General features: G+C 34.4%; 7 protein-coding genes across 7 annotated transcripts in view; 4 read left to right on the forward strand and 3 right to left on the reverse strand.

The window, feature by feature from the left end:
* NAEGRDRAFT_71913 (uncharacterized protein) overlaps positions 1 to 1,318 on the reverse strand; it is a gene marked incomplete at both ends in the record, with an annotated part of 4,597 nt that extends 3,279 nt beyond the window's left edge. The window contains one exon of the mRNA XM_002672879.1: positions 22 to 1,318. Within this exon, the coding sequence (XP_002672925.1) occupies positions 22 to 1,318 (1,297 nt within the window). The remainder of the gene's footprint in view (positions 1 to 21) is intronic.
* A 257-nt stretch (positions 1,319 to 1,575) lies between these two features.
* NAEGRDRAFT_71914 (kinesin) lies at positions 1,576 to 5,267 on the reverse strand (the record flags this gene model as incomplete). The annotated part of the gene is made up of 3 exons (XM_002672880.1): positions 1,576 to 4,178; positions 4,269 to 4,788; positions 5,148 to 5,267. 3 exons carry the CDS (start codon positions 5,265 to 5,267, stop codon positions 1,576 to 1,578), a joined length of 3,243 nt encoding a protein of 1,080 aa, XP_002672926.1.
* A 483-nt stretch (positions 5,268 to 5,750) lies between these two features.
* NAEGRDRAFT_51884 (uncharacterized protein) lies at positions 5,751 to 9,755 on the reverse strand (the record flags this gene model as incomplete). The annotated part of the gene is made up of 1 exon (XM_002672881.1): positions 5,751 to 9,755. One exon carries the CDS (start codon positions 9,753 to 9,755, stop codon positions 5,751 to 5,753), a length of 4,005 nt encoding a protein of 1,334 aa, XP_002672927.1.
* Positions 9,756 to 10,222: 467 nt separating this feature from the next.
* NAEGRDRAFT_81061 (acyl-CoA oxidase-like protein) lies at positions 10,223 to 12,436 on the forward strand (the record flags this gene model as incomplete). Its single annotated transcript, XM_002672804.1, has 1 exon — positions 10,223 to 12,436. One exon carries the CDS (start codon positions 10,223 to 10,225, stop codon positions 12,413 to 12,415), a length of 2,193 nt encoding a protein of 730 aa, XP_002672850.1. The 3' UTR covers positions 12,416 to 12,436.
* A 146-nt stretch (positions 12,437 to 12,582) lies between these two features.
* On the forward strand, positions 12,583 to 16,798 carry NAEGRDRAFT_59090 (uncharacterized protein; the record flags this gene model as incomplete). Its single annotated transcript, XM_002672805.1, has 1 exon — positions 12,583 to 16,798. One exon carries the CDS (start codon positions 12,583 to 12,585, stop codon positions 16,750 to 16,752), a length of 4,170 nt encoding a protein of 1,389 aa, XP_002672851.1. The 3' UTR covers positions 16,753 to 16,798.
* A 285-nt stretch (positions 16,799 to 17,083) lies between these two features.
* On the forward strand, positions 17,084 to 18,247 carry NAEGRDRAFT_71918 (uncharacterized protein; the record flags this gene model as incomplete). Its single annotated transcript, XM_002672806.1, has 1 exon — positions 17,084 to 18,247. One exon carries the CDS (start codon positions 17,084 to 17,086, stop codon positions 18,245 to 18,247), a length of 1,164 nt encoding a protein of 387 aa, XP_002672852.1.
* Positions 18,248 to 18,444: 197 nt separating this feature from the next.
* Positions 18,445 to 19,188, forward strand: NAEGRDRAFT_71919 (uncharacterized protein; the record flags this gene model as incomplete). The annotated part of the gene is made up of 1 exon (XM_002672807.1): positions 18,445 to 19,188. One exon carries the CDS (start codon positions 18,445 to 18,447, stop codon positions 19,186 to 19,188), a length of 744 nt encoding a protein of 247 aa, XP_002672853.1.
* Between the last annotated feature and the right edge of the window lie 38 nt (positions 19,189 to 19,226).

A 19,226-nucleotide genomic window follows, 5' to 3' on the forward strand; every position in this document is an offset into this window, starting at 1 on the left:
CATTAGCAAAATAAACTTCACCATTTGCTTCAGTGATACAACTAATAATAGTACCTAAACTTGAATTATAAGCAATAGTTCCATCAGTTAAAATTGAAAATTCTGGAAGAGTTACTCCAGTTCCAGCTTTAAATGTTGCATTTCCATTTGTTTTGTTCAATTCGAATAGCATCATATCATGAGTTGCAAAATAGTTGGTGGAAAGGAATTGAGGAGAAATGTTGAGAGAAGTTGCTAGCGCAGTTTCTTGACCAAGTGGAATACCAGCAAAATTTTTCGTGTTACAATTTCCAGCTAGGATTTTCCTTTCACCTTCTTTCGTATAATTATAAACAACCTTTGTCGATTCAGAAACAATCAAATTATCATACATATCCAATAGAACACTATATGGCTTTACCAAACCAGAAACTAGAACGCTCTTTGTAAAGGTAGTATCAAGACTAATGTTCAAACTAATCACATTTCCACCATTTTGCTCCACAACATAAACCAAATCTCCTTTTCTAAACATATTTCCAGGAAAATTTAAACCTATTTCCTCATGTTTCAATAAAATTGAATTTTCATTTGAAATGTCATATTTAGAAACCTTTCCCGTAGATCCTTGTGAAATTATTAAATATTTTCCAGTGGATAGAATTGAATTTGGTCCTCCAAGAATTATTATTGTTGTTGTAATTCTAGTTTGTAAATTAAATTGTCGTATGGCATTGTTGCTATTGTCAGTAATAAACATTAAATTGTCATCATCTGACAAGGCAACTGACAGAGTTGACGCAAAGAGAACAGAATATGGATCGGTGCTATCATTATATCCAGATGAACCACATTTACCAACAATAGTTGAAATGTTGCCAGTTGTCAAATCAACTCCACGAACACAATTACTAGAACTGACAAAATATAACCAAGTTTCATTCTTATTAAGTACCATTCCTGTTGGTGCATTCAATTTAGCAGATGTAGCAACAATATTGTTTCCATCATCTCCAGATGCATAACTTCCAGCAAAGACAGAGATTACTCCAGTGTTTCCATCAACTTTTCGAATAACATGGTATGTACTATCAGACATGTAGACGGTTCCATCTTTTGCTTGTACAGTATGGGCAATTCTAGCAAGACATGACATGCTTGCTGGAAATCCATCACCAAACTGTCTGGTGTATGCTAATGTAATTGGTGAGGTTACACCAGCAAATATGGACACATCATATTTAACATCAGATGATGACGCACAAATTAGAGTTGTGTGGAAACTCAGCCAAGTGGTGGCCACAAGGAGAAAACTAATTAGAAGAGCGGATAATGACATTTTTTTTTGAAGACTAAGAAAGTAATTGTGTGGCAAAGAATTTAGGAGTGTTTCCACCAATTCCTGGTGGTTCTAACATGAGAACAAACCATAGTAACTGTTTCCATGGATTGATGGAAAAGAACATGTGTGGTACTTGGTTTCTTTTAGAAGTGTCAAAACTAATGTGATTTGGAAAGTATTAATCAAGCCAATAACAATCTTCCAAATTTTATGAAGAGTTTGACAAATTGATTGAATATTAATTTTTGATTAGTTTACTTTATTCTGACTTTCTCTTTGATTTGATTGAGTGTATCAACCCATTCATCACGTTCTTCCTTAGTTTGAGCAGCTAAAAAGTAATCACGAGTTGGAATTTCAATTCTAAATACGAAACGTTTCTTACTTGATCTTTCAGGAATCATTTCAATATTCAAAACCTGTCTCATATCAATACATCCTAATTGCTTATCGAATTTATCTGCTTCATCATTGAAATAATAAACATAAAATCCTTCAATTCTAAAGTAACGCTTCTTATACATGTTTAGTTTAGGACCTTTCTTTTCCAAATAACCATGCTTGTCAGCATTCATTGAAGATGGTTTGACACCAAACTTCTTTTCCAAAATGTTAGGTCTTGGTGAACGAACATAAACTTCTTCCTCTTGTGTAATTACTGATTTTCTATCAACAAATGGTTGAGAAACATCAAAGGTTGAAAGTTGATTGGAAAGTGTTGTCAAATGTTTCTTATTGACAGTTACTGACATACGTTGTGAAAGTTTTTCCTTTTCATGTTGAGAGTTAGATCTAGATGTTTGAGCGTCCATCTTTTTAGGTTGAATAACATCACCTCCTTTTTTAGGTTGTTGGAATGATTCAATCTTTACGCCTGTATACTTTTTGAGGAATTTAATTTCACGTTCCAATGTTTCTACCTTTTCACGTTCTTGTAATAGGAGAATTGTATTCGATTCTTGAGATTGTTGGAGTGTAGAGAGAGTCTTTTTACGATAGGCCTTAATCTTCTTATATTTTTGATAGACTTCATCCTTTTCTTGTTCCAATTTCTTCATTTGTTCCTTCAAGTTTTCTTCAGCATCTTTGAGAGTGGTAATTTCCTTTCTGAGTTGTTCAACTTGTTCCATATCGGTGGATTGCTTCTTGCTAATTTCTTCCTTTAACTTTTTGAGTTCAGTTTCAAGATTTTGAATTTGCTCCTTGTGCATCTTTTCAGTTTCTTGAGCTTTCATCTTGGAAATTTCCATTTCTGTATTCTTTTTACGAGCAGTATTGAGTTTGACAGTTAAATCATCAATAGTTTCTTTGAGTTTTTGACTATTGCCCTTATCTTCGAATGCAGATCTTAGTGAAGCGGTTGTGGAAGAGTTGGCACTTATGGATAATCTGGAAGATTTTTCTACAGCAGTTTGATATTGATTGAACAATTGTTGATATTCGTAAATCTTATCGTCAAGACTCTTCAAAGCAATTTCAGCTGCTTTTTCTCTTGCCTTTAAGTTTTCTCTCTTGGCCAAATTGAGTTGTTCCATCAACAGTTTGTTCTTGCTCTTCATCTTTTCGATTAATTGATGAGATGGATCATCAGAAGAAAGTTGTGAAATTTCCTTAGCATTATGATTATCTTCATCTTCAACAAGTTTCTTTTCAATTTGAGTTAGTTTTTCACTAATCTCTTCGTACATCTTTTTGTAATCTTCGCATTGAATCTTCAACACATTGACAGTTTCAGCATCAATTTCCATCTTTTTCACAGATAAACTAGATTCCAATCCAGAGCTATTAGATTGTGTGACTGAGAAACGTGACGAAAGAACTGAATTGGTTGGCTTGGTGGTAGATGCGGAAGTTTCTAACTTTTTCACAGCTTCTTTCAATTCATTGATTTCCTTAGTCTTTTGAGCAAGCTTTTCATTCAATTCTTCCTTTGTAGAATCAGATTGAATGAGTTTTTCCTTCAATTCTTGAATTTCTGCATGAGTTTTTTGTAAACTCTCATCGTGGCGAATCTTTTCCTGTTCTAAACTTTCCTTCAATTCGGTAACTTGTCTAAACTTCTTTTCCAAATCTTCAAGTGATGTTTCAGCAGTGCTTGCTTGTTTCTTATATTGAACTACAGCTTCGTGTTCCTTCTTTAAATTGGCTTCCAATTCGGTGACTTTAGTTTTCAACGAACTCACTTGTTCATTCAATTCATGTTTCTCAGTGAGGACCTTCTTGAAAAGAGTATCAGAAATTTCTGCCTTTTCTTCATTAACAGGGGATGGTGGAGAAGAAGGTGTCATTGGTGATTCATCAACTGGTGTTGATGGCTCCTTCTTGACTTCGAAAGAAGAGACAGGTGTTGATGGCAGTTGTTGCCTTTGTGGAACAGGTGGTGCTTGTTCAGGTTTTACATTACTACTACTAATTGCTGTTGATGAAGAAGTTGATGGTTGACTTATTGGGGTAATTTCGGCAACACCCTCCAAACTGACATAATTGATAGAAACCTCACTTGACATTTCACACAGTAAATTGCCCAAATTCAAATTTGGAACTGTTTGCCTTTCAACAAGGGCAGGTAATGATGATTGTGACAAGGTAATAAATCCGAAACTTGCTGTATTGATGAAAATTCGCGAGAATAACAGACAACGAAGAGTTGTTTCGAAATAATCAAACTCATCTGATTCACTGTGAATTGCTTCTGTTACTTGTTGGAAAGTTCTGAATCCTGTTGGACGTGTTTGTTTGTGTGGATCAGTTGATGATTCAGCATCAATATCAATAATGGTCAATCGACCTTCTTTGGTGAGTTTAGTATTGGTATCACTTTGAAGAAGTTTAATTTCAAAGAAAAGTGAACTATGTTCTATAATATTTCAATGAATCATTCAAGTTGAAAAGAATAATGAATAGTTTAAATTGTTTTCTAATATAAATTTCCAATAAAAAAACAAACCTTTTGATCTCTTTTCTAAAGATTTTGAAATAAATTGGAATAGTTCAACTTCACTCGTCACAAATTCTTCATGTAATCCAGCAATTTCAACACTATTCGTTTCATCATTGACCAATACTTCCAAATGTGCAGAATTGACATCATTTGCCAAATCATGATCAGCCAGTAAATCAGTCATGAGTGCTTCACCATTATCCAAACCACAAATTTCAAAACTTGTCATGGAAACTGAAAATTCAATTTCAGGTGGCGAATTATTAACAATAAAATCAAAAATTGCTCTCACAACTCTTGAAGCAAAACCTAAATTTGGTGTTGAAGCAACTGCATTTTTACCAAACAGAGTGAATGTTTTACCTGTTTGTTCAGCACCAAATGCAAATATTGTGCAATTAATGCCATCTGTCAATCGTTGCACTATCTCAGTTCCGTATTGTGTTGAATTGTAAACTTCTTCTTGTGTTGCTGTTGCTTTTAAAAATTTATCAAACATGTATTCTGGAGGTTCAGTGGATCCATTCTAATCAATAATATTCGAAAGGTTCAATTTATACGAATGGTTCGTTTTTAGTTTTTGAAAATGCCATAAAAATAAATATGGAAGTTGGTGATCACACCATGACACACGACAATCATTTGATATTGTGTTGTGAATAAAAATTTCGTTACTTTCGAATACTACGTACCTTGATCAGAAAATTCTTTCCGTTCTATTGTTGTTGAAGAAGTTTTTAAATGATGATAAAGTTGTTGTCATGATGATTCCAGTATGTAAAGTTGAAACGTTAGTGTGAGATAGAGTAGTAGTTATTATCGCAGTAATATTTATCAGATATTCCATATAAACGAAACCATTCGAATAATAAAAAATAAACGTACTTTATGAAAGGCTACACAACTTTTTGGTTTATCCTCTCCTGCCATACTTTCTGCATCAGACTTGAGGAAAGGTCTGAAACGAGGACAAACTTTCACTTGAACGTGTTCTGCTTTGGACATTTTTTTTAATGATACTTGAAATGTTTCTTGTCAGTGATCAAAGAGCGTAGCTTCCATTCTGCGTTCACTTTCCAGTTCTGATGATGCAGTAGAGGTAATTACTCAATGCAATGAGGCATTTTGGCGACTCTTACGTTTCGAATAGTTTAGGTGATGAAAGAAGATATTCCTAATACATAAACACAAGAAGTGATTCATTAATTTTGTTCTTTTTGGACAATAACATTTATTAATTGTTGAGGAATAGATTGTTATTATACACCCAGGTTGGGATCCTGTAAACAAATAACCTTCTCTAAAAGTAACCTTTTGGTTTTGCCCTTTCAAAGAGGAAACGGTTTGAAATGCTGTATTTAGCCAACCCAACCATTATTATGATCATACCGGTCACTTCAATTACAGGTTCAATTCATTATAATGACATTTTGATTCGGATTTGGAAGATGTTGAATAGAAAACGCGAAAGTTTTGTTGTAAAATTTACTAAGGATGTGTTAGTGAATGTTGTAAAACCTTCTCAATTTCATTTTTAAGCTTATTGAGCATGATTGGCTTGTAAAGAACGCTGTCAAATCCAAATTCCTTTAGAGTTTCATAAGTTTCCCAAATATTTGCTGTAATACCAATGATTGGAGTTTTGCTATTTTGCCCTTGTCGAATCTGGACACTTGCATCTTTTCCATTCATAATTGGCATTAATAGATCCATAAGAATAACCTCATATTTTGATTGTTTACATTTCTCGACTGAATCCAAGCCATTCTCACAAGAATCCACATTTTCATATCCAATCAATTTCAACAATTTGATAATAACTTTACGATTGATATCATTATCTTCCACAACGAGGGCTTTCTTCTGAGGAGGTTCAATAGATTTCTCTAAAATATTGGTTGGTGTTAAAAAGAGGTTCGAACTACTTGGAGGAATAATATTCGTTTCACAAGGGAATAATTTGATATAGTGTAACAGGACATCTACCAACTCTCTAAATCTAACAGGTGATGAAATATAACGTTTGTCATTAAATTGTCCTCTGGCACTAATTGGAATTGCTAAACATGGTATATTTGAAAAATCTTCAACAGTATTGGCATTATACAATACAATATTATACTTGGTCTTGTCTGCATTCTTACTTATGGCTTCCAAATCAGATTCGAAAACATTTGAATTTGGGAAGAGGAATTGTAAGTAGGGTTTGATTACTGAACCTGTGAGTGTATTGTGTTTGTCAAGGAGATAAAATTCAGGAGTGCAATGATGAATCGACTCGTGCAGTTCCTTTGATAATACTTCAATAGTTCTTTGATTGGATTCAAAGAATTCTGATGAATAATCATCAAAACCTGAATAATCCCCAACTAAATTCTTGAGTGGTATTATTATTGTTACCTTGGTATATTCGTCAACTTTACTCTCAATAAATATTCTACCTCCCATCAAGTCGAGTAAACTCTTTGAAATACTGAGTCCATATCCGTTATTCTCCTTGAAATCTCTTTCCTCATCTTCAATGGCAATATCATTGTTGGTTAAGGACTTTTTGTAGTATTGCTCAAATATTGGATTGGAACTGTTTTGTATGGTTGAATTGAAAGTTTCTTGATCAACCTTGTAAAATGGCTTTTTAAACAAGTCCTTAGTTTTGGCCTCTGAAATACCACAACCTGTATCTTTACAAATAAACTTGACATAGGTGTATTCAGGATCTTTCTTGAGGCCAACACGAAGCAAATCCTTATTTGTGCATTGCTCTGCAGTTAATAGGACGTGTCCCTTGTCAGTATACTTGACTGCATTGCTAAGAATGTTCATTAGTATTTGACAAACTCTCGATTGGTCTCCTAAAAACATGTACTTTGGTAAGGACTTGAAATTATAGAATGATCCTATGGAAATTCTCTTTTCCTCTGCATTTCTAATGAATACTGCAATCATTGATTCCAAAATATCGACTAGGTTAATCTTCATTTCATTAAGTTTGATTTTTCCAAGTTCTAAATTTGTCAGTTGTAGTGAAGTAGAGAAAATGTGCAATAATAAATTAGAATTGTAGTAAATATCATCTAGTGTCTCTCTAAATGATTGACTGTTAAATATTTGACTCTTTTCACTGTTCACAGTCTCATGTTTGAGTAATTGAATGGAACATAAAATGCCCTGAAGAGGATTTCTGGCTTCATGACTCAAGTTACCAATAAATTTAGTTTTGGCTGTGTTGACAATTTGCTGTTTTAACAATTCCAATTGTTTTCTTGCATTATCATCACTTTGTTGTTCCATAATTCGAGAGAACATGTAAGTTCCCACAGTTAGAATGAAATGCAAACCAATAATCTCCAAAATTTTGGTTTTCATTTCTTCAAGAATGTATTCATCCATCTTACCTCTAGCATCATACTCCCAAATGTAGGAAATGTAGATTGAAAGACAACATCCAAAAGTTGCTGTAGCTGTATTAATAAGAGAAAATATTCTCCTATAATAGAAAATATTAACAGATATGATAATTGGGAAAGTTTGCAAAATCCAAAATGGAAAATTAGGTCCATAGTACGTTTGCACTACAATCCTTCCCATGATTGCAATCAGAGTCCTACAAATATTAATAAGTTCTAGTTTTGGTATTGATTTAATAGTTACTGTAGAGCATAAAGTATCAATAGTAATATTGAACGACATTTCCACAACAAAACCCAACCAGAAAACGAAATATCCATGTGTAACTGGATTAATAAAAACTAGTGAAACATAAATAAGTAGGATTGCAATAGCAATCATTAATTTAGGATTTGCTTTTGCTAACTGTTCATGCCTAGATTTGAATTTAATAATTAGAGCTTCATCATCCGATAAACTAAACCTCCTGTCTTGTGGTAGAGGTAGAGAAGAAGATGGTGAAGAATCGGGTGTTGAAACAGTTGAAGTACTATTTTCTTCCACTGATGTTTTTGTGGCTGTATTGATAGATTGTAAATAGGTAGAAACTTCATGATTATTCAATAGAGAGGACATGAAGAATTTCATAAATCCTCCAGTGAGAGTTTTCCAATAATATGATGCTGGGTAAGAATTTTCTTCTTCCATATGTTCCGAAGCTTCATTAGCTTCTTGATTGGTGAGAATTAGACTTTCACATGTTGATGATACATCACTGCTATCTACTTGACTTGAACTGGATGTTCTTTTTAATTGTTGTTGTTGCTGTTGGGGTGGATGTTGTGAATCTCCTAGAGAGCTGATATGACTACCAGAACCAACACCACTCGTTGATTCATATGGTGATGAATTATTGGTAGCACTCGATGTTCTAATCACAATAGGTTCCAAAATACTGTGATCTGTTAATGATTGATCCTGTTCATAGAAGAGTATAAAACTGTCCTTTCTTTTTTGTTTGTTTCCGACAATCACTTGGTCAATATTACTCAATAATTCATGATGAGTTGTTGAAGAACCACTTCCAGAACGTGAGGAAGTATGAAAAGTATAACTATTTGGGAGAAATTGAGTTAGGGATGAGTTAGAATTTGAGGAGGAGATGGAATTGGATGCCTTTCTTGTGGTAGGAAAATGGTGAGGAGAAGATGATGGTGTTGTGTTTTGATATGAAGATGAGGATGATCCAACAACATTCGTTGAAGCATATTGTCCGTGAATACTTGTTGAATAATTATTATTATTATTATTATTTGACTCGTAGGTGTGCTGTTGTTGTTGTTGTTCTGGATTACTTGTCCAACTATTGGCACTATGGCATGATAGGGGTGAAATGCACGGAGATTGATGTTGTGCTTGATGATGGCACTGATGATTATTGTTAGACATGAGGGAAATATTAATACGAGGTATGGAATGTCTTGCTTGTTGTATATGATGTAAATTCAAAACTTCATATTGAGCATCGTTGGAATCACTAATATCATCAGTAAATTCTTCTTGTTGTGATTCCTCACCGTTCCTTAAAGCAACATGTTCATGTTGTTGTTGTTGATGACCAGATGAATATTGGTGCCCAAAACAAAATTCATCCAAACCATGTGTATTCAAAGAACAAGATTGGGCTTCCTTATCTAGTTGATTGGTTGGAATTGTACCACTACCGCTCGGCATGCTACTTTTTTTGTTAACTGTTTCATCTTCCGACATGCTCGCTTGAATAAGATCATTTTGTTGTTCATGTGTGTTGTTGTTGTGTGGAGAGAAGTAAAGCAAAGAAATGGCAGCATCTTGTTGTTGATGAAGAGTACTTTCATGATGAGGGAGCGGAGAAGCATCTCTTGTGGTAGTATTCGCATCTTGTGGTGCTGATTTGGTGTAAATAATACTAAAAGTGTGTTCATCATGTATTGGCGATGATGTTCGACTGGGGTTATCATTGATGTTATCTTTCCGTTCTTCCTTGTTGTTGTGTGTTGTTATTACTGGTTGTTGTGGTGTTGGTTTAGTATCATGATTGTCCTCACCACCTTCACGTCCAACCATTTTTTCTCAATCTTGTTTTTGTTGGGTATGAGAAACAGATGTTAGCAAATAATTATCATTCAATGCTCCATTTCACTTTTGCCACTTGTCAAATCAAATTGACTGTTGGCATTTATGTCTTGTACTATTATGCGAAGTGTTTGGATTCTCTATTAAACCTAACAAAAGACAATGCCTCAACACAATTTATCATAAATACAAGAAGATATTATTACGCACTACAGTTTTCCTCAACACAACTTTGAACAGCCTATTTAACACCTTATTGTAATCCCAATTTCTATTCAATCCAAACAACCGTAATTTTTGCCTTGCTGCAGCATAAGGAAGGAGAATTTGTGTTCCATTGCAGAAATTTTCCTTATCAACGCTGATGGACACGAAAGAAAAAGTTGATCGGACGCCCATGTCTTTCTCATCATCAATTAGATTAGAAAAAAATTTAAAAAACAACAACTCAGAGAGAAATGCATGAAGCACGTCGTCTCTCCATTCTTCTCAACCACTTGAATATCCATGTGGATCAAGAACAACAACAAAATTCCCTATCATCAAATTCATGTTCATCATCTTCATCATCAAAACAACAACAAATAATTTATAATATTCCTTCCAATGCTTCTGATTTGAACTTTAAAGGGGATGATCATCATTTGGAATTACCTGCTGATGAATCCCTGCATAGATATCATTTGATGCTCAAGAGAAAGGATCAACCACTCTACGATCAACTTCCAACCAAATCACTTTCATCATTGAAGGCTTTCCATTCCAAAGATTGTAAATCACTTGCTTCACGTCTTTTACAAACAGCTGAAAAGACTATTTTCGATAAGGGTTACACTGCAGCTCGTGAAGCTGTTTGGAAGATTTTAAATCAAGAAACTTTTACTATTGATAATGAATGGCAAGATCAACAACTCAGACTTCAAATTGTTTCACAATTCCGTGAATTCATCAAGAATAAGCCAATTACAACACAAGTTATGAATGAAAATATCTTCTTCTTTTTGGGAGCACTTGAATCTGCAATTCAATATGATACATCATTCACTGCTGCTCTTGTTGTTAGTATGCAATTATTTGGTACTTGTATTTACAAGCTAGGAACTGGAAGACATCAATACTTGTTGAATGATTTGAATTCTGGTCGTGATATTGGAAGTTTTTGCATGACTGAACTTACTCATGGTTCAAATACTAGAGCCATTGAAACAACAGCTCATTACGATCATGACAAGAAGGAATTCATCATCAACTCACCAAGTGAATCATCTTACAAATATTGGATTGGTAATACTGCCTTCTTTGGAACCAAGACTTGTGTATTTGCTCAATTATATGTCAATAATGAAAATAAGGGTGTACATGTCTTTGTTGTTCCAATCAGAGATCAAGATACACTCGACATGTATCCAGGTATTACCATTAAGGATATTGGATCAAAGAATGGATGGCGTGGTGTTGCTAATGGTTGTCTTCGTTTTGATCATGTAAGAATTCCAGCTAGTGCCCTATTAAACAAGTATGGCGACATTGATACAAGTGGTAATTATACCAGTCAAATTAAGGATGAAAATGTAAGATTCGCCCTAACTTTGGCAGCATTGAGCATGGGAAGATTGCTCTATATTGCTGGTCCAACTTTTGCTTTGAGAGCTGGTTTGACCACAGCCATCAGATATGCTCACCAAAGAAGACAATTTGGTGGAAAGGATGGAAAGGAAAATTTAATTTGGGAATATCCAACTCATTTGAATATGATGTTACCAATGGTTGCCATTTCACATGCTTTCCACTCTGGAATGGTTACTTTGGCTCATGAATGGGCAAGTGTCAACAATTCTAATATGGAAGATTTCCATGCTGTAGTTTCAGGTATTAAGGCCTACGTTTGTGAATATGTCACTCCTGCATTGAGAGAGTTGAGAGTTGCTTGTGGTGGTCACGGATACAGTTCAAACAATAGAATCAACATTCTCATGAATGATATGGATGTTTTCAATACTGCTGAAGGTGATGCCACTGTTTTGTATATTCAAGTTGCTAAATTCCTTCTTGGAAAGGCTTCAAAGAAGGCCAATAATAATCCAGTCCTCAAACTTGTTTTGAGTGCTGAACCAAAGGCTGCTCAAAATGTAAACTTATTGACATTTGAAAATCAAGCAAAGGCATTGGCTTTCAGAGTCAAATCCTTATTGGAAAAGTGTTCCACCTCCATTGCTAAACACATGAAGGATAAGAAGGATGCCCAAACTGCATTCAACTTGGCTCTTGTTGATGTAATTGAACTTGCAAGAAGTTACATTGAATTGGAAATGTTATTCAGACTCGACAAGTCTCTCATTAAGAATGCTGCTGATGAACAAGTTAAGCAAGTTTTCAAGACCTTGTCTGATATTTATGCTCTCACAATCATCAAGCAAAACCTTTCCTATTATTTAGTTTATCAATATTTTGATATTGACACATCCAAGAAGGTTATGGATGACATTCTTCCACATCTTTACCAAACAGTTAATCCAGACATTTTGGAAATTGTTGATTCCTTCAATATTCCAGATTCATTGTTGAGAGCACCATTAGGTTTGAGTAATAACCAAAGCTATGTCAAGAGAACACTCCAAAGCATTGGTTTCAAAGCTCCAACCATTGAATAATAAAATATTTTAGACAATTATAAATCGGCTGTATTCTTCCAAAACAAGATGCACCAATCAAGCCTCAATGATCATTCCCGCCACAAATTTCAGTTCAAACTAGACCAATTAACGTTGACTTTCACTGGTCATCTCTCTGGAACTTAAAGGTTCAACAACACAAAAAAATGGCCAAACAATCAAATCAAAGCACCAATGGCTTTTATTTATCCGTCATGATGATGATCGTGTTTCTATCATTGTGTTGTATGATTGAAAATTCTCTACAACAAAATTTTGTCACCTTCAATTATTATCCAAATGAAGGGAAGCTTTTCTCCTCCGATAGCAAATTCGTCAATGTTCAGGGGAGTATTCAAAGTGGTTATTGTAATGCCCTACTGAGTGATTTTGAGCAGTATGGAGCATCGGCTTTTTGTTTTTCAGACAATGCTGGTCTGACCATTTATTTGGGATATGGATATTCATTGAGTGGGATTAGATCAGGAACGGACAGTGATGGAAGATTTGTGAAAATTGAACCAGCTTCTTCTGTTGATTTCAGTGCTGCACTAGATCAGTTAACTATTAATCCTTCGAGAAATTCATATATGATTGTGAGTGCTGTGGGAAGCTATGTTAATCTGCCAGGAGCTCGATTAAGCTATTCCGTTATTACTAGTGATGCAAAAGTGAATCAATATTTGGCAAAACGTTATCAAACTCAAAATCCAATTATTTTCTTTCCATTAACTGAACTTTCTGGTACCTCATTACAAATACAACTTTCTGCTAATTCGTCTGATTGGAATTTGGCGAGATCAGCTTCTACGATCATTAAAAATGTTTCGTATGATAGGAGGACATCGTACAACTATGGAAAATCATCAACAAAGTGCGTAGACTATAATTGTTTTATAGAGACAATGGTAAACGAGACACTTGTGGATAATCCTTCAGTTAATTATTATTTTAATGGAAATTTAGCATCAAGTTTGAATAACTTTCAAATGGCAAAGTTTACACCAGCAATTTTTAAATTGACATCTAGTTCTACAACTTTGAAAACTGTTTTCACCACAAACGAAACTTTAAACACTGACATAATAACTGATTCATTTTCATTATTAACTGGTTATTATTTGAAGAATGGTGATAAAATTCACTCTCAAAGTCAACCGATCACTATCATTTTGGAATCAAGAGACACAAATGCTTTCCCATTGGAAGCTATTACTTCTCTGAATTGGTATTTGAGTGTTTCAGCAAGTGTTGACCTTTCTCAATATTCCAACAAGAGATATTTGACATTACCTGCCAACATATTCTCTTCCAATCAAGTTTTGGTAAAAGCAGAGGTCAATTTCAACGATGGAACGCAAATAACTCTTTCAACCACTTTATATATTCAGAATATTGGAACTTTAACATTGACTATGGATCCAACAAGCCCATATCTCACATCGGGGGCACAAGTCAATTTGATAACTTATGTAAATGTACCTACAGTTACTATTCAATCCGTTGTGTATGAAGATAGCGCATCGAAATACATTTCTCTTGATTCAATCAAATCAGAGTTTAATACTAGCTCTATAATTTCCGCAACACTTAAGGCAGATACTCCAGGATCGCTTAGTTTTATGCAAACTATCAAGCTCACTTCAGGAATATCTCTCTATAATTATATTTCAACAAAGGTCATGCCTAAATATCCACTTATTTCTGGTTGTTCTGTTTTGCCAAGTTATGGAATCGGTTATGAAGATTTGTTTGGAGTCTCATGTCCAATGGCTCTTGACCAAACCAAGATTTCATCCGTTAGAGTTGAAGTCTATCAAGACACCGAAAAGCTTTTCACCCTTTTCAATACCAAAACTGCAAACTTTGCAACAAGATTGCCTTTAACCTTAGCAACAACTAGTAGTTATGTACAGGTAACAATTACAGATATTTTTGGATATTCACACTCGTCTGTCAAATTTTATTACTCTGCTAGTATGAATCAAAATTATCCTACAACACTGTTGGGCAGGATTGAAAGGATTCAATTCTATTTGAGCCAAACAAAGGCAAGAAACTTCCAAACGGCAACTAATTATGGTATATTGTTAAACTTGTTAACAAATGGCATGCTCACAAGTGCTACCGCAATTGAAATTTCTCAATATTCAGTACAATGGAACTCATTCTTGGATTATTTTGTATCTGAATTGGATATTCTAAGAAGAACCATTTTTCACAGCTCTGTCTACGATAGGGCTGTACCATTATTGGCACCTCTACTTAGAGAAATTGTTGATTTTGCCGATAAGGTTTCGGCATACACAACTTTAATATCAACAAAGAAACAAGTGCTTGTACAAAATGCAGAATTTTTGATTAGTAATGACAAATCAGGATGGCTATCTACGAGGGATCGTGCAGCTATTGTCAGAATTTTGGGATCAGTCACTGCTTCAGATCAAACAACGTTTTGGAATGTTACCTCATTAACAGATATTTCAGATTTCAGCACAGCTTTCAAATCACAACTTTCCAAGTTAGATTCCATGTTTAACAGAGGATTAGATTTATCTCCTTTTGGATTTAATAAGCAAATTAGCAAATTTGATACACTATTCGATTTATCATCAGCCCAGAGAAGCATTTCAGGTTTGACAGTTCAAATGCCAGCATTAACTCTCAATGATTATGGTTATCCAGCCAATAGCTATTCTCTCTTACTTACAAGTTATGATATTTCAACTCAAGTATCCTCAAAGAAATTTAGTCTAAGTACTGGAAACTATTCAAGGTTTTGTGGAAATACACTCTTTTCAATTGATGTTGGAAGGAGTGATGGAAGTATTTTGGGAGTTTCAGGACTCTCATCACCTATTATTCTCACAATGGATTTATCTCTTGATAGTTCTTTAGCCACTTCAATTAGTAGTGTTAATTTTACTTGTAGATATTTGGCTGAAAACAATATGTGGTCTACGAGTGGTGTGGCAACAGAGGTCGTAACAGTTGGTTCAGCATCAGTTAAAGTCAGATGTAAAAGTAACCATCTCAGTACCTTTACAGTTTTTGCAGATGATGTTTATGTCTCCACAACTAATAATTCAACAACCTCAAATACCGATAAGGTAATACAATCAGGATTATCGCAAGGAGAAATTGCTGCTGCTGTGGTAGTGCCTGTCGTTGTTGTTTTAATTATTACTGTAATTATTATTGGAATTGTTATTTTCCTGTTATTGAGAATGAAGAGAAAGAAAAAAGCTAATACAGCAGAACCTAAAAAGATGAAGAAAGAAATCAATGCTTACCAAGCTGATTCAGTTAAATATGACGACCTAAAGATTGAAATGAGCAGTAACATGTTTATCTCTGATTACAAATCGCTCAATTCGAATACTATTCCTTCTGCAACTTCTGTTCAATCAACAGAGACACCAACGAGTTATAATGTTACAACTCCATCCACATCTACGAATGTCATTAACAAGAAATATGAAATTTTGGAAAAGATTGGTGCAGGAGGTTTCGGCGCAGTTTTTAGAGCTAGAAACTTGTTTTTCAATCATGGATCCAAAACTGTCAATGATTTGGAATATTATGCCATTAAGAAGATTCAATTATCTGGTCTGTCCGAGTTGAATGACAAATTCAAGGAAGCTGTCAACATGTTCAAGATTCGTCACGAAAATTTAGTATCCTTGGAAGATGCAGTGGTTGATGAATCAACCAATTCCCTCTATCTAGTAATGAAATTTTATGGAAATGGAGATTTGGATCATTTTGTAAAGAGTAAGAGAATGCTTCCAGAACAAGTACTTAAACAAATCATTGTTCAGGTTTGCAGAGGTTTGAAATATTTGGAAGAAGAAAGAGGTTTAATTCACAGAGATATCAAACCATCCAATGTATTTGTTGAATATTTCGATTCTGAAAGAGATAACATTAAGGTAGTAGTGTCTGACTTTGGTTTAGCCAAAGAGTCGAACATGATGACTTCAGTTTCGTTTGCAGGAACACCATTTTTCATGAGTCCACAAGCATTAATTGGTTCCAAGTACAGTTTCAATGCTGACATATTTTCACTAGGTTGTAGCATCTTTTTAATGATTACACACGACATGTCCTCATCCATTGCTCAATTATACTTCCAAAAAGCAGGAAATCAAGGTCAGGTACATGAATTTATCAGAGACAATATTAAGAAGGCATGCCAGAATAGTAGAACAATTTCATACAGTGATGAATTTATCGATATTTTATTGAAATTAATGGAATTTGATGCAGATACTAGACCTAATGCAGCAAAAGTTTTGGAAATGATTGAAAATTCAGTGGAAATTACAACTGTTTAATGAACATTGTATATTTTCTACAGTTCAAATAAATAGTAGATTTATCAAACTACTATTTGCAAATGTTATTCAAAAGAACAACAACTATGTTTCCAATTCCTAGTCCTTGTTCATTATTTAGAATGCAAGGAATTATCTGTTCTACATCCAGAACTATCAAACTAACCACCATAGACAAGTGATATTTTAAACTCATAGTCGAACAGCAGTTCTCTGAAAACTTCATTGTAATACATTGATTGAAAGGGGCGGTCCAATTTTGTATGTCGTTTCTTCTTTATTTAAACGAAAGCAGTTCAGGCTAACGAATACAACAACAATCAAAAAAAAAATGTCGAAACTCAGAATTATTCTCGCTGTTGTGCTTGTTTGCATGGTAGCAGCATGTTGTATTGCCGAAACCACAGAAAGTGGAGAGTGGAAAGTTAAACTTCGTAATGAAGATTGTAAGAGAGAAATGAAATTCTCCTTGTCAGATTCGAATAAGGTTGCCGAAATTGAATCCACTGGTGGATGTAAATCAAAGGACCCAGAAGGACTTATTCAAGGTTCTATTGCTAATATTGAATTCCAATTTAATGTCAAGAAGGTGCCACTTGTCAGAATGAAAGCTCACACTGCTGTCAAAGTTGATAATGGACCAACCAAAGTTGTTAACATGGGTGGTTTGTTTGGATTCGAAAGATTATTCGAATATATTAACAATGATGGAAAGGATGGTTATCAAGTTAATGGAACAGACACTATCGTTCGTTCAATTGACTTGTCAACTGTTTCTTGGTCTCAAATCACAGTTCAAAAGACAGTTTTGAATGGTTCTTCAAATTCTTTCATTTATGAAGCTTCTTCCCAAGCAACTATTGCCAATTGGTGTACTTTCAAAATGTCAGCTGTCGTTTCTACTAGTGAAGTTCAAGTTACAAGCAATAAGACTCTTTCTCGTTCTGGAGTTATTCAAGTTTTGACTCCTTCCTCACTCAAAGTTAATGTTGAATTGACAAATATTCAATATACTGCTGGTAATTCCTTATTAGGTATTAGTTCTATCACTGCTTATCGTGGAAATTTGAAAGAAAAACCAACTCAAGATAAGCCAGTTGAAGAAAAGCCAGATGATGCTTCTCCTGATCAAGCTGTTAATCAATTTGATGGAGATGTCACTGATCAAACTGGTTCTTCAGCAGTTGTTTTGCCAAAAGCATTCTTCTCATTCCAAACATTTGTTTCTAAATATCCAACTAGCTCACCAACAAGTATTTCTAGATCTACTTTGGGAGTTTCACCATTCGTTGATGCTAACGAAGATTCTGTCAAGCAAATCAGAGATGATTTTGACACTAAGGGAAAGGTAAAGAGATTTTATGTCTCCTTATTGGAAAGAGTTGATAATTTCGTTTGGGATCCGACTGTTGGATCAAGCACATCTGGAAGTAATGGAATTTGGAGAGGATTCAGTGTTGTTTTGATGATTTGTTTTGCTTTCTTCATGTTGTAAAATAAAATTACTTTCTTGTACATTAAAACATTAAATATGTCTTAGAATAAATTATTACAAGAATTATTATAATTTTTGGATAAATTTGGAAAGTGAATTGAGAATGGAAATTGGAGATTGATTCTGCTAACACCTGTTTAAAAATCACCTCCAGAAAAACGCCTAAAATCTTTTTGTCATCATTCATTTAACAAAAAATGATTCGACAACTTCAGGTAGCTTTCGGCTTGTTTATTTGCTGTGCATTTCTTCTGCATGTTGCACTGTGCATTCCACCTGGACAAGTTGTGAACATTAACAATTGGTATCTTACCCTTCCAATAGGAAGCTATAAGAATCCACAAAACATCTACCAGCCGAATCTAAACACATTCGAAAGTGATCCGTATTTTGTTACTGGAAACGATGGAAACAGCATTAGATTTAGAGTTCCAATCCATAAACAAACTGTTACAACATCTGGAAGTAGTTATCCAAGAACTGAGTTGAGAGAAATGGATTCGTCTAATCCTTCCAAGACGAAAGTTGCTTGGACGAATTCAGATAAAGGAGTTCATACCATGATTATTGATCAGGCAATCACTCACCTCCCAATCAAGAGAAATCGACTTGCGGCAGGTCAAATCCACGATGACAATGAATTTGTCATTATTATTCAATTGACAGGAAGTCAACTTTTTGTAAAAACAAATAAGAATGCAAATGCCAAAGTTTTAGATAGTAACTATCAATTAGGCACTAGATTCCTCTTGAAAATCGAAGGATTTGGTGGAATTACCAATATTTATTATAATGACATGACGAAAGCTGCCTATTCCTATGAATATTCGTATAAGAATGCCTATTTCAAAGCAGGATGTTATTCGCAATCAAATTGTGATTATGAACAAGAATTGTGTACAGACACTTCGTTTGTTGAGATTGTTTATGGAAATATTTAATATTACGGTACCAAAAAAGTTCTCCATTCCATTTTCAA

Source organism: Naegleria gruberi, assembly GCF_000004985.1.
Source record: "Naegleria gruberi genomic scaffold NAEGRscaffold_50, whole genome shotgun sequence".
Lineage (NCBI taxonomy): Eukaryota > Heterolobosea > Eutetramitea > Acrasida > Naegleriidae > Naegleria > Naegleria gruberi.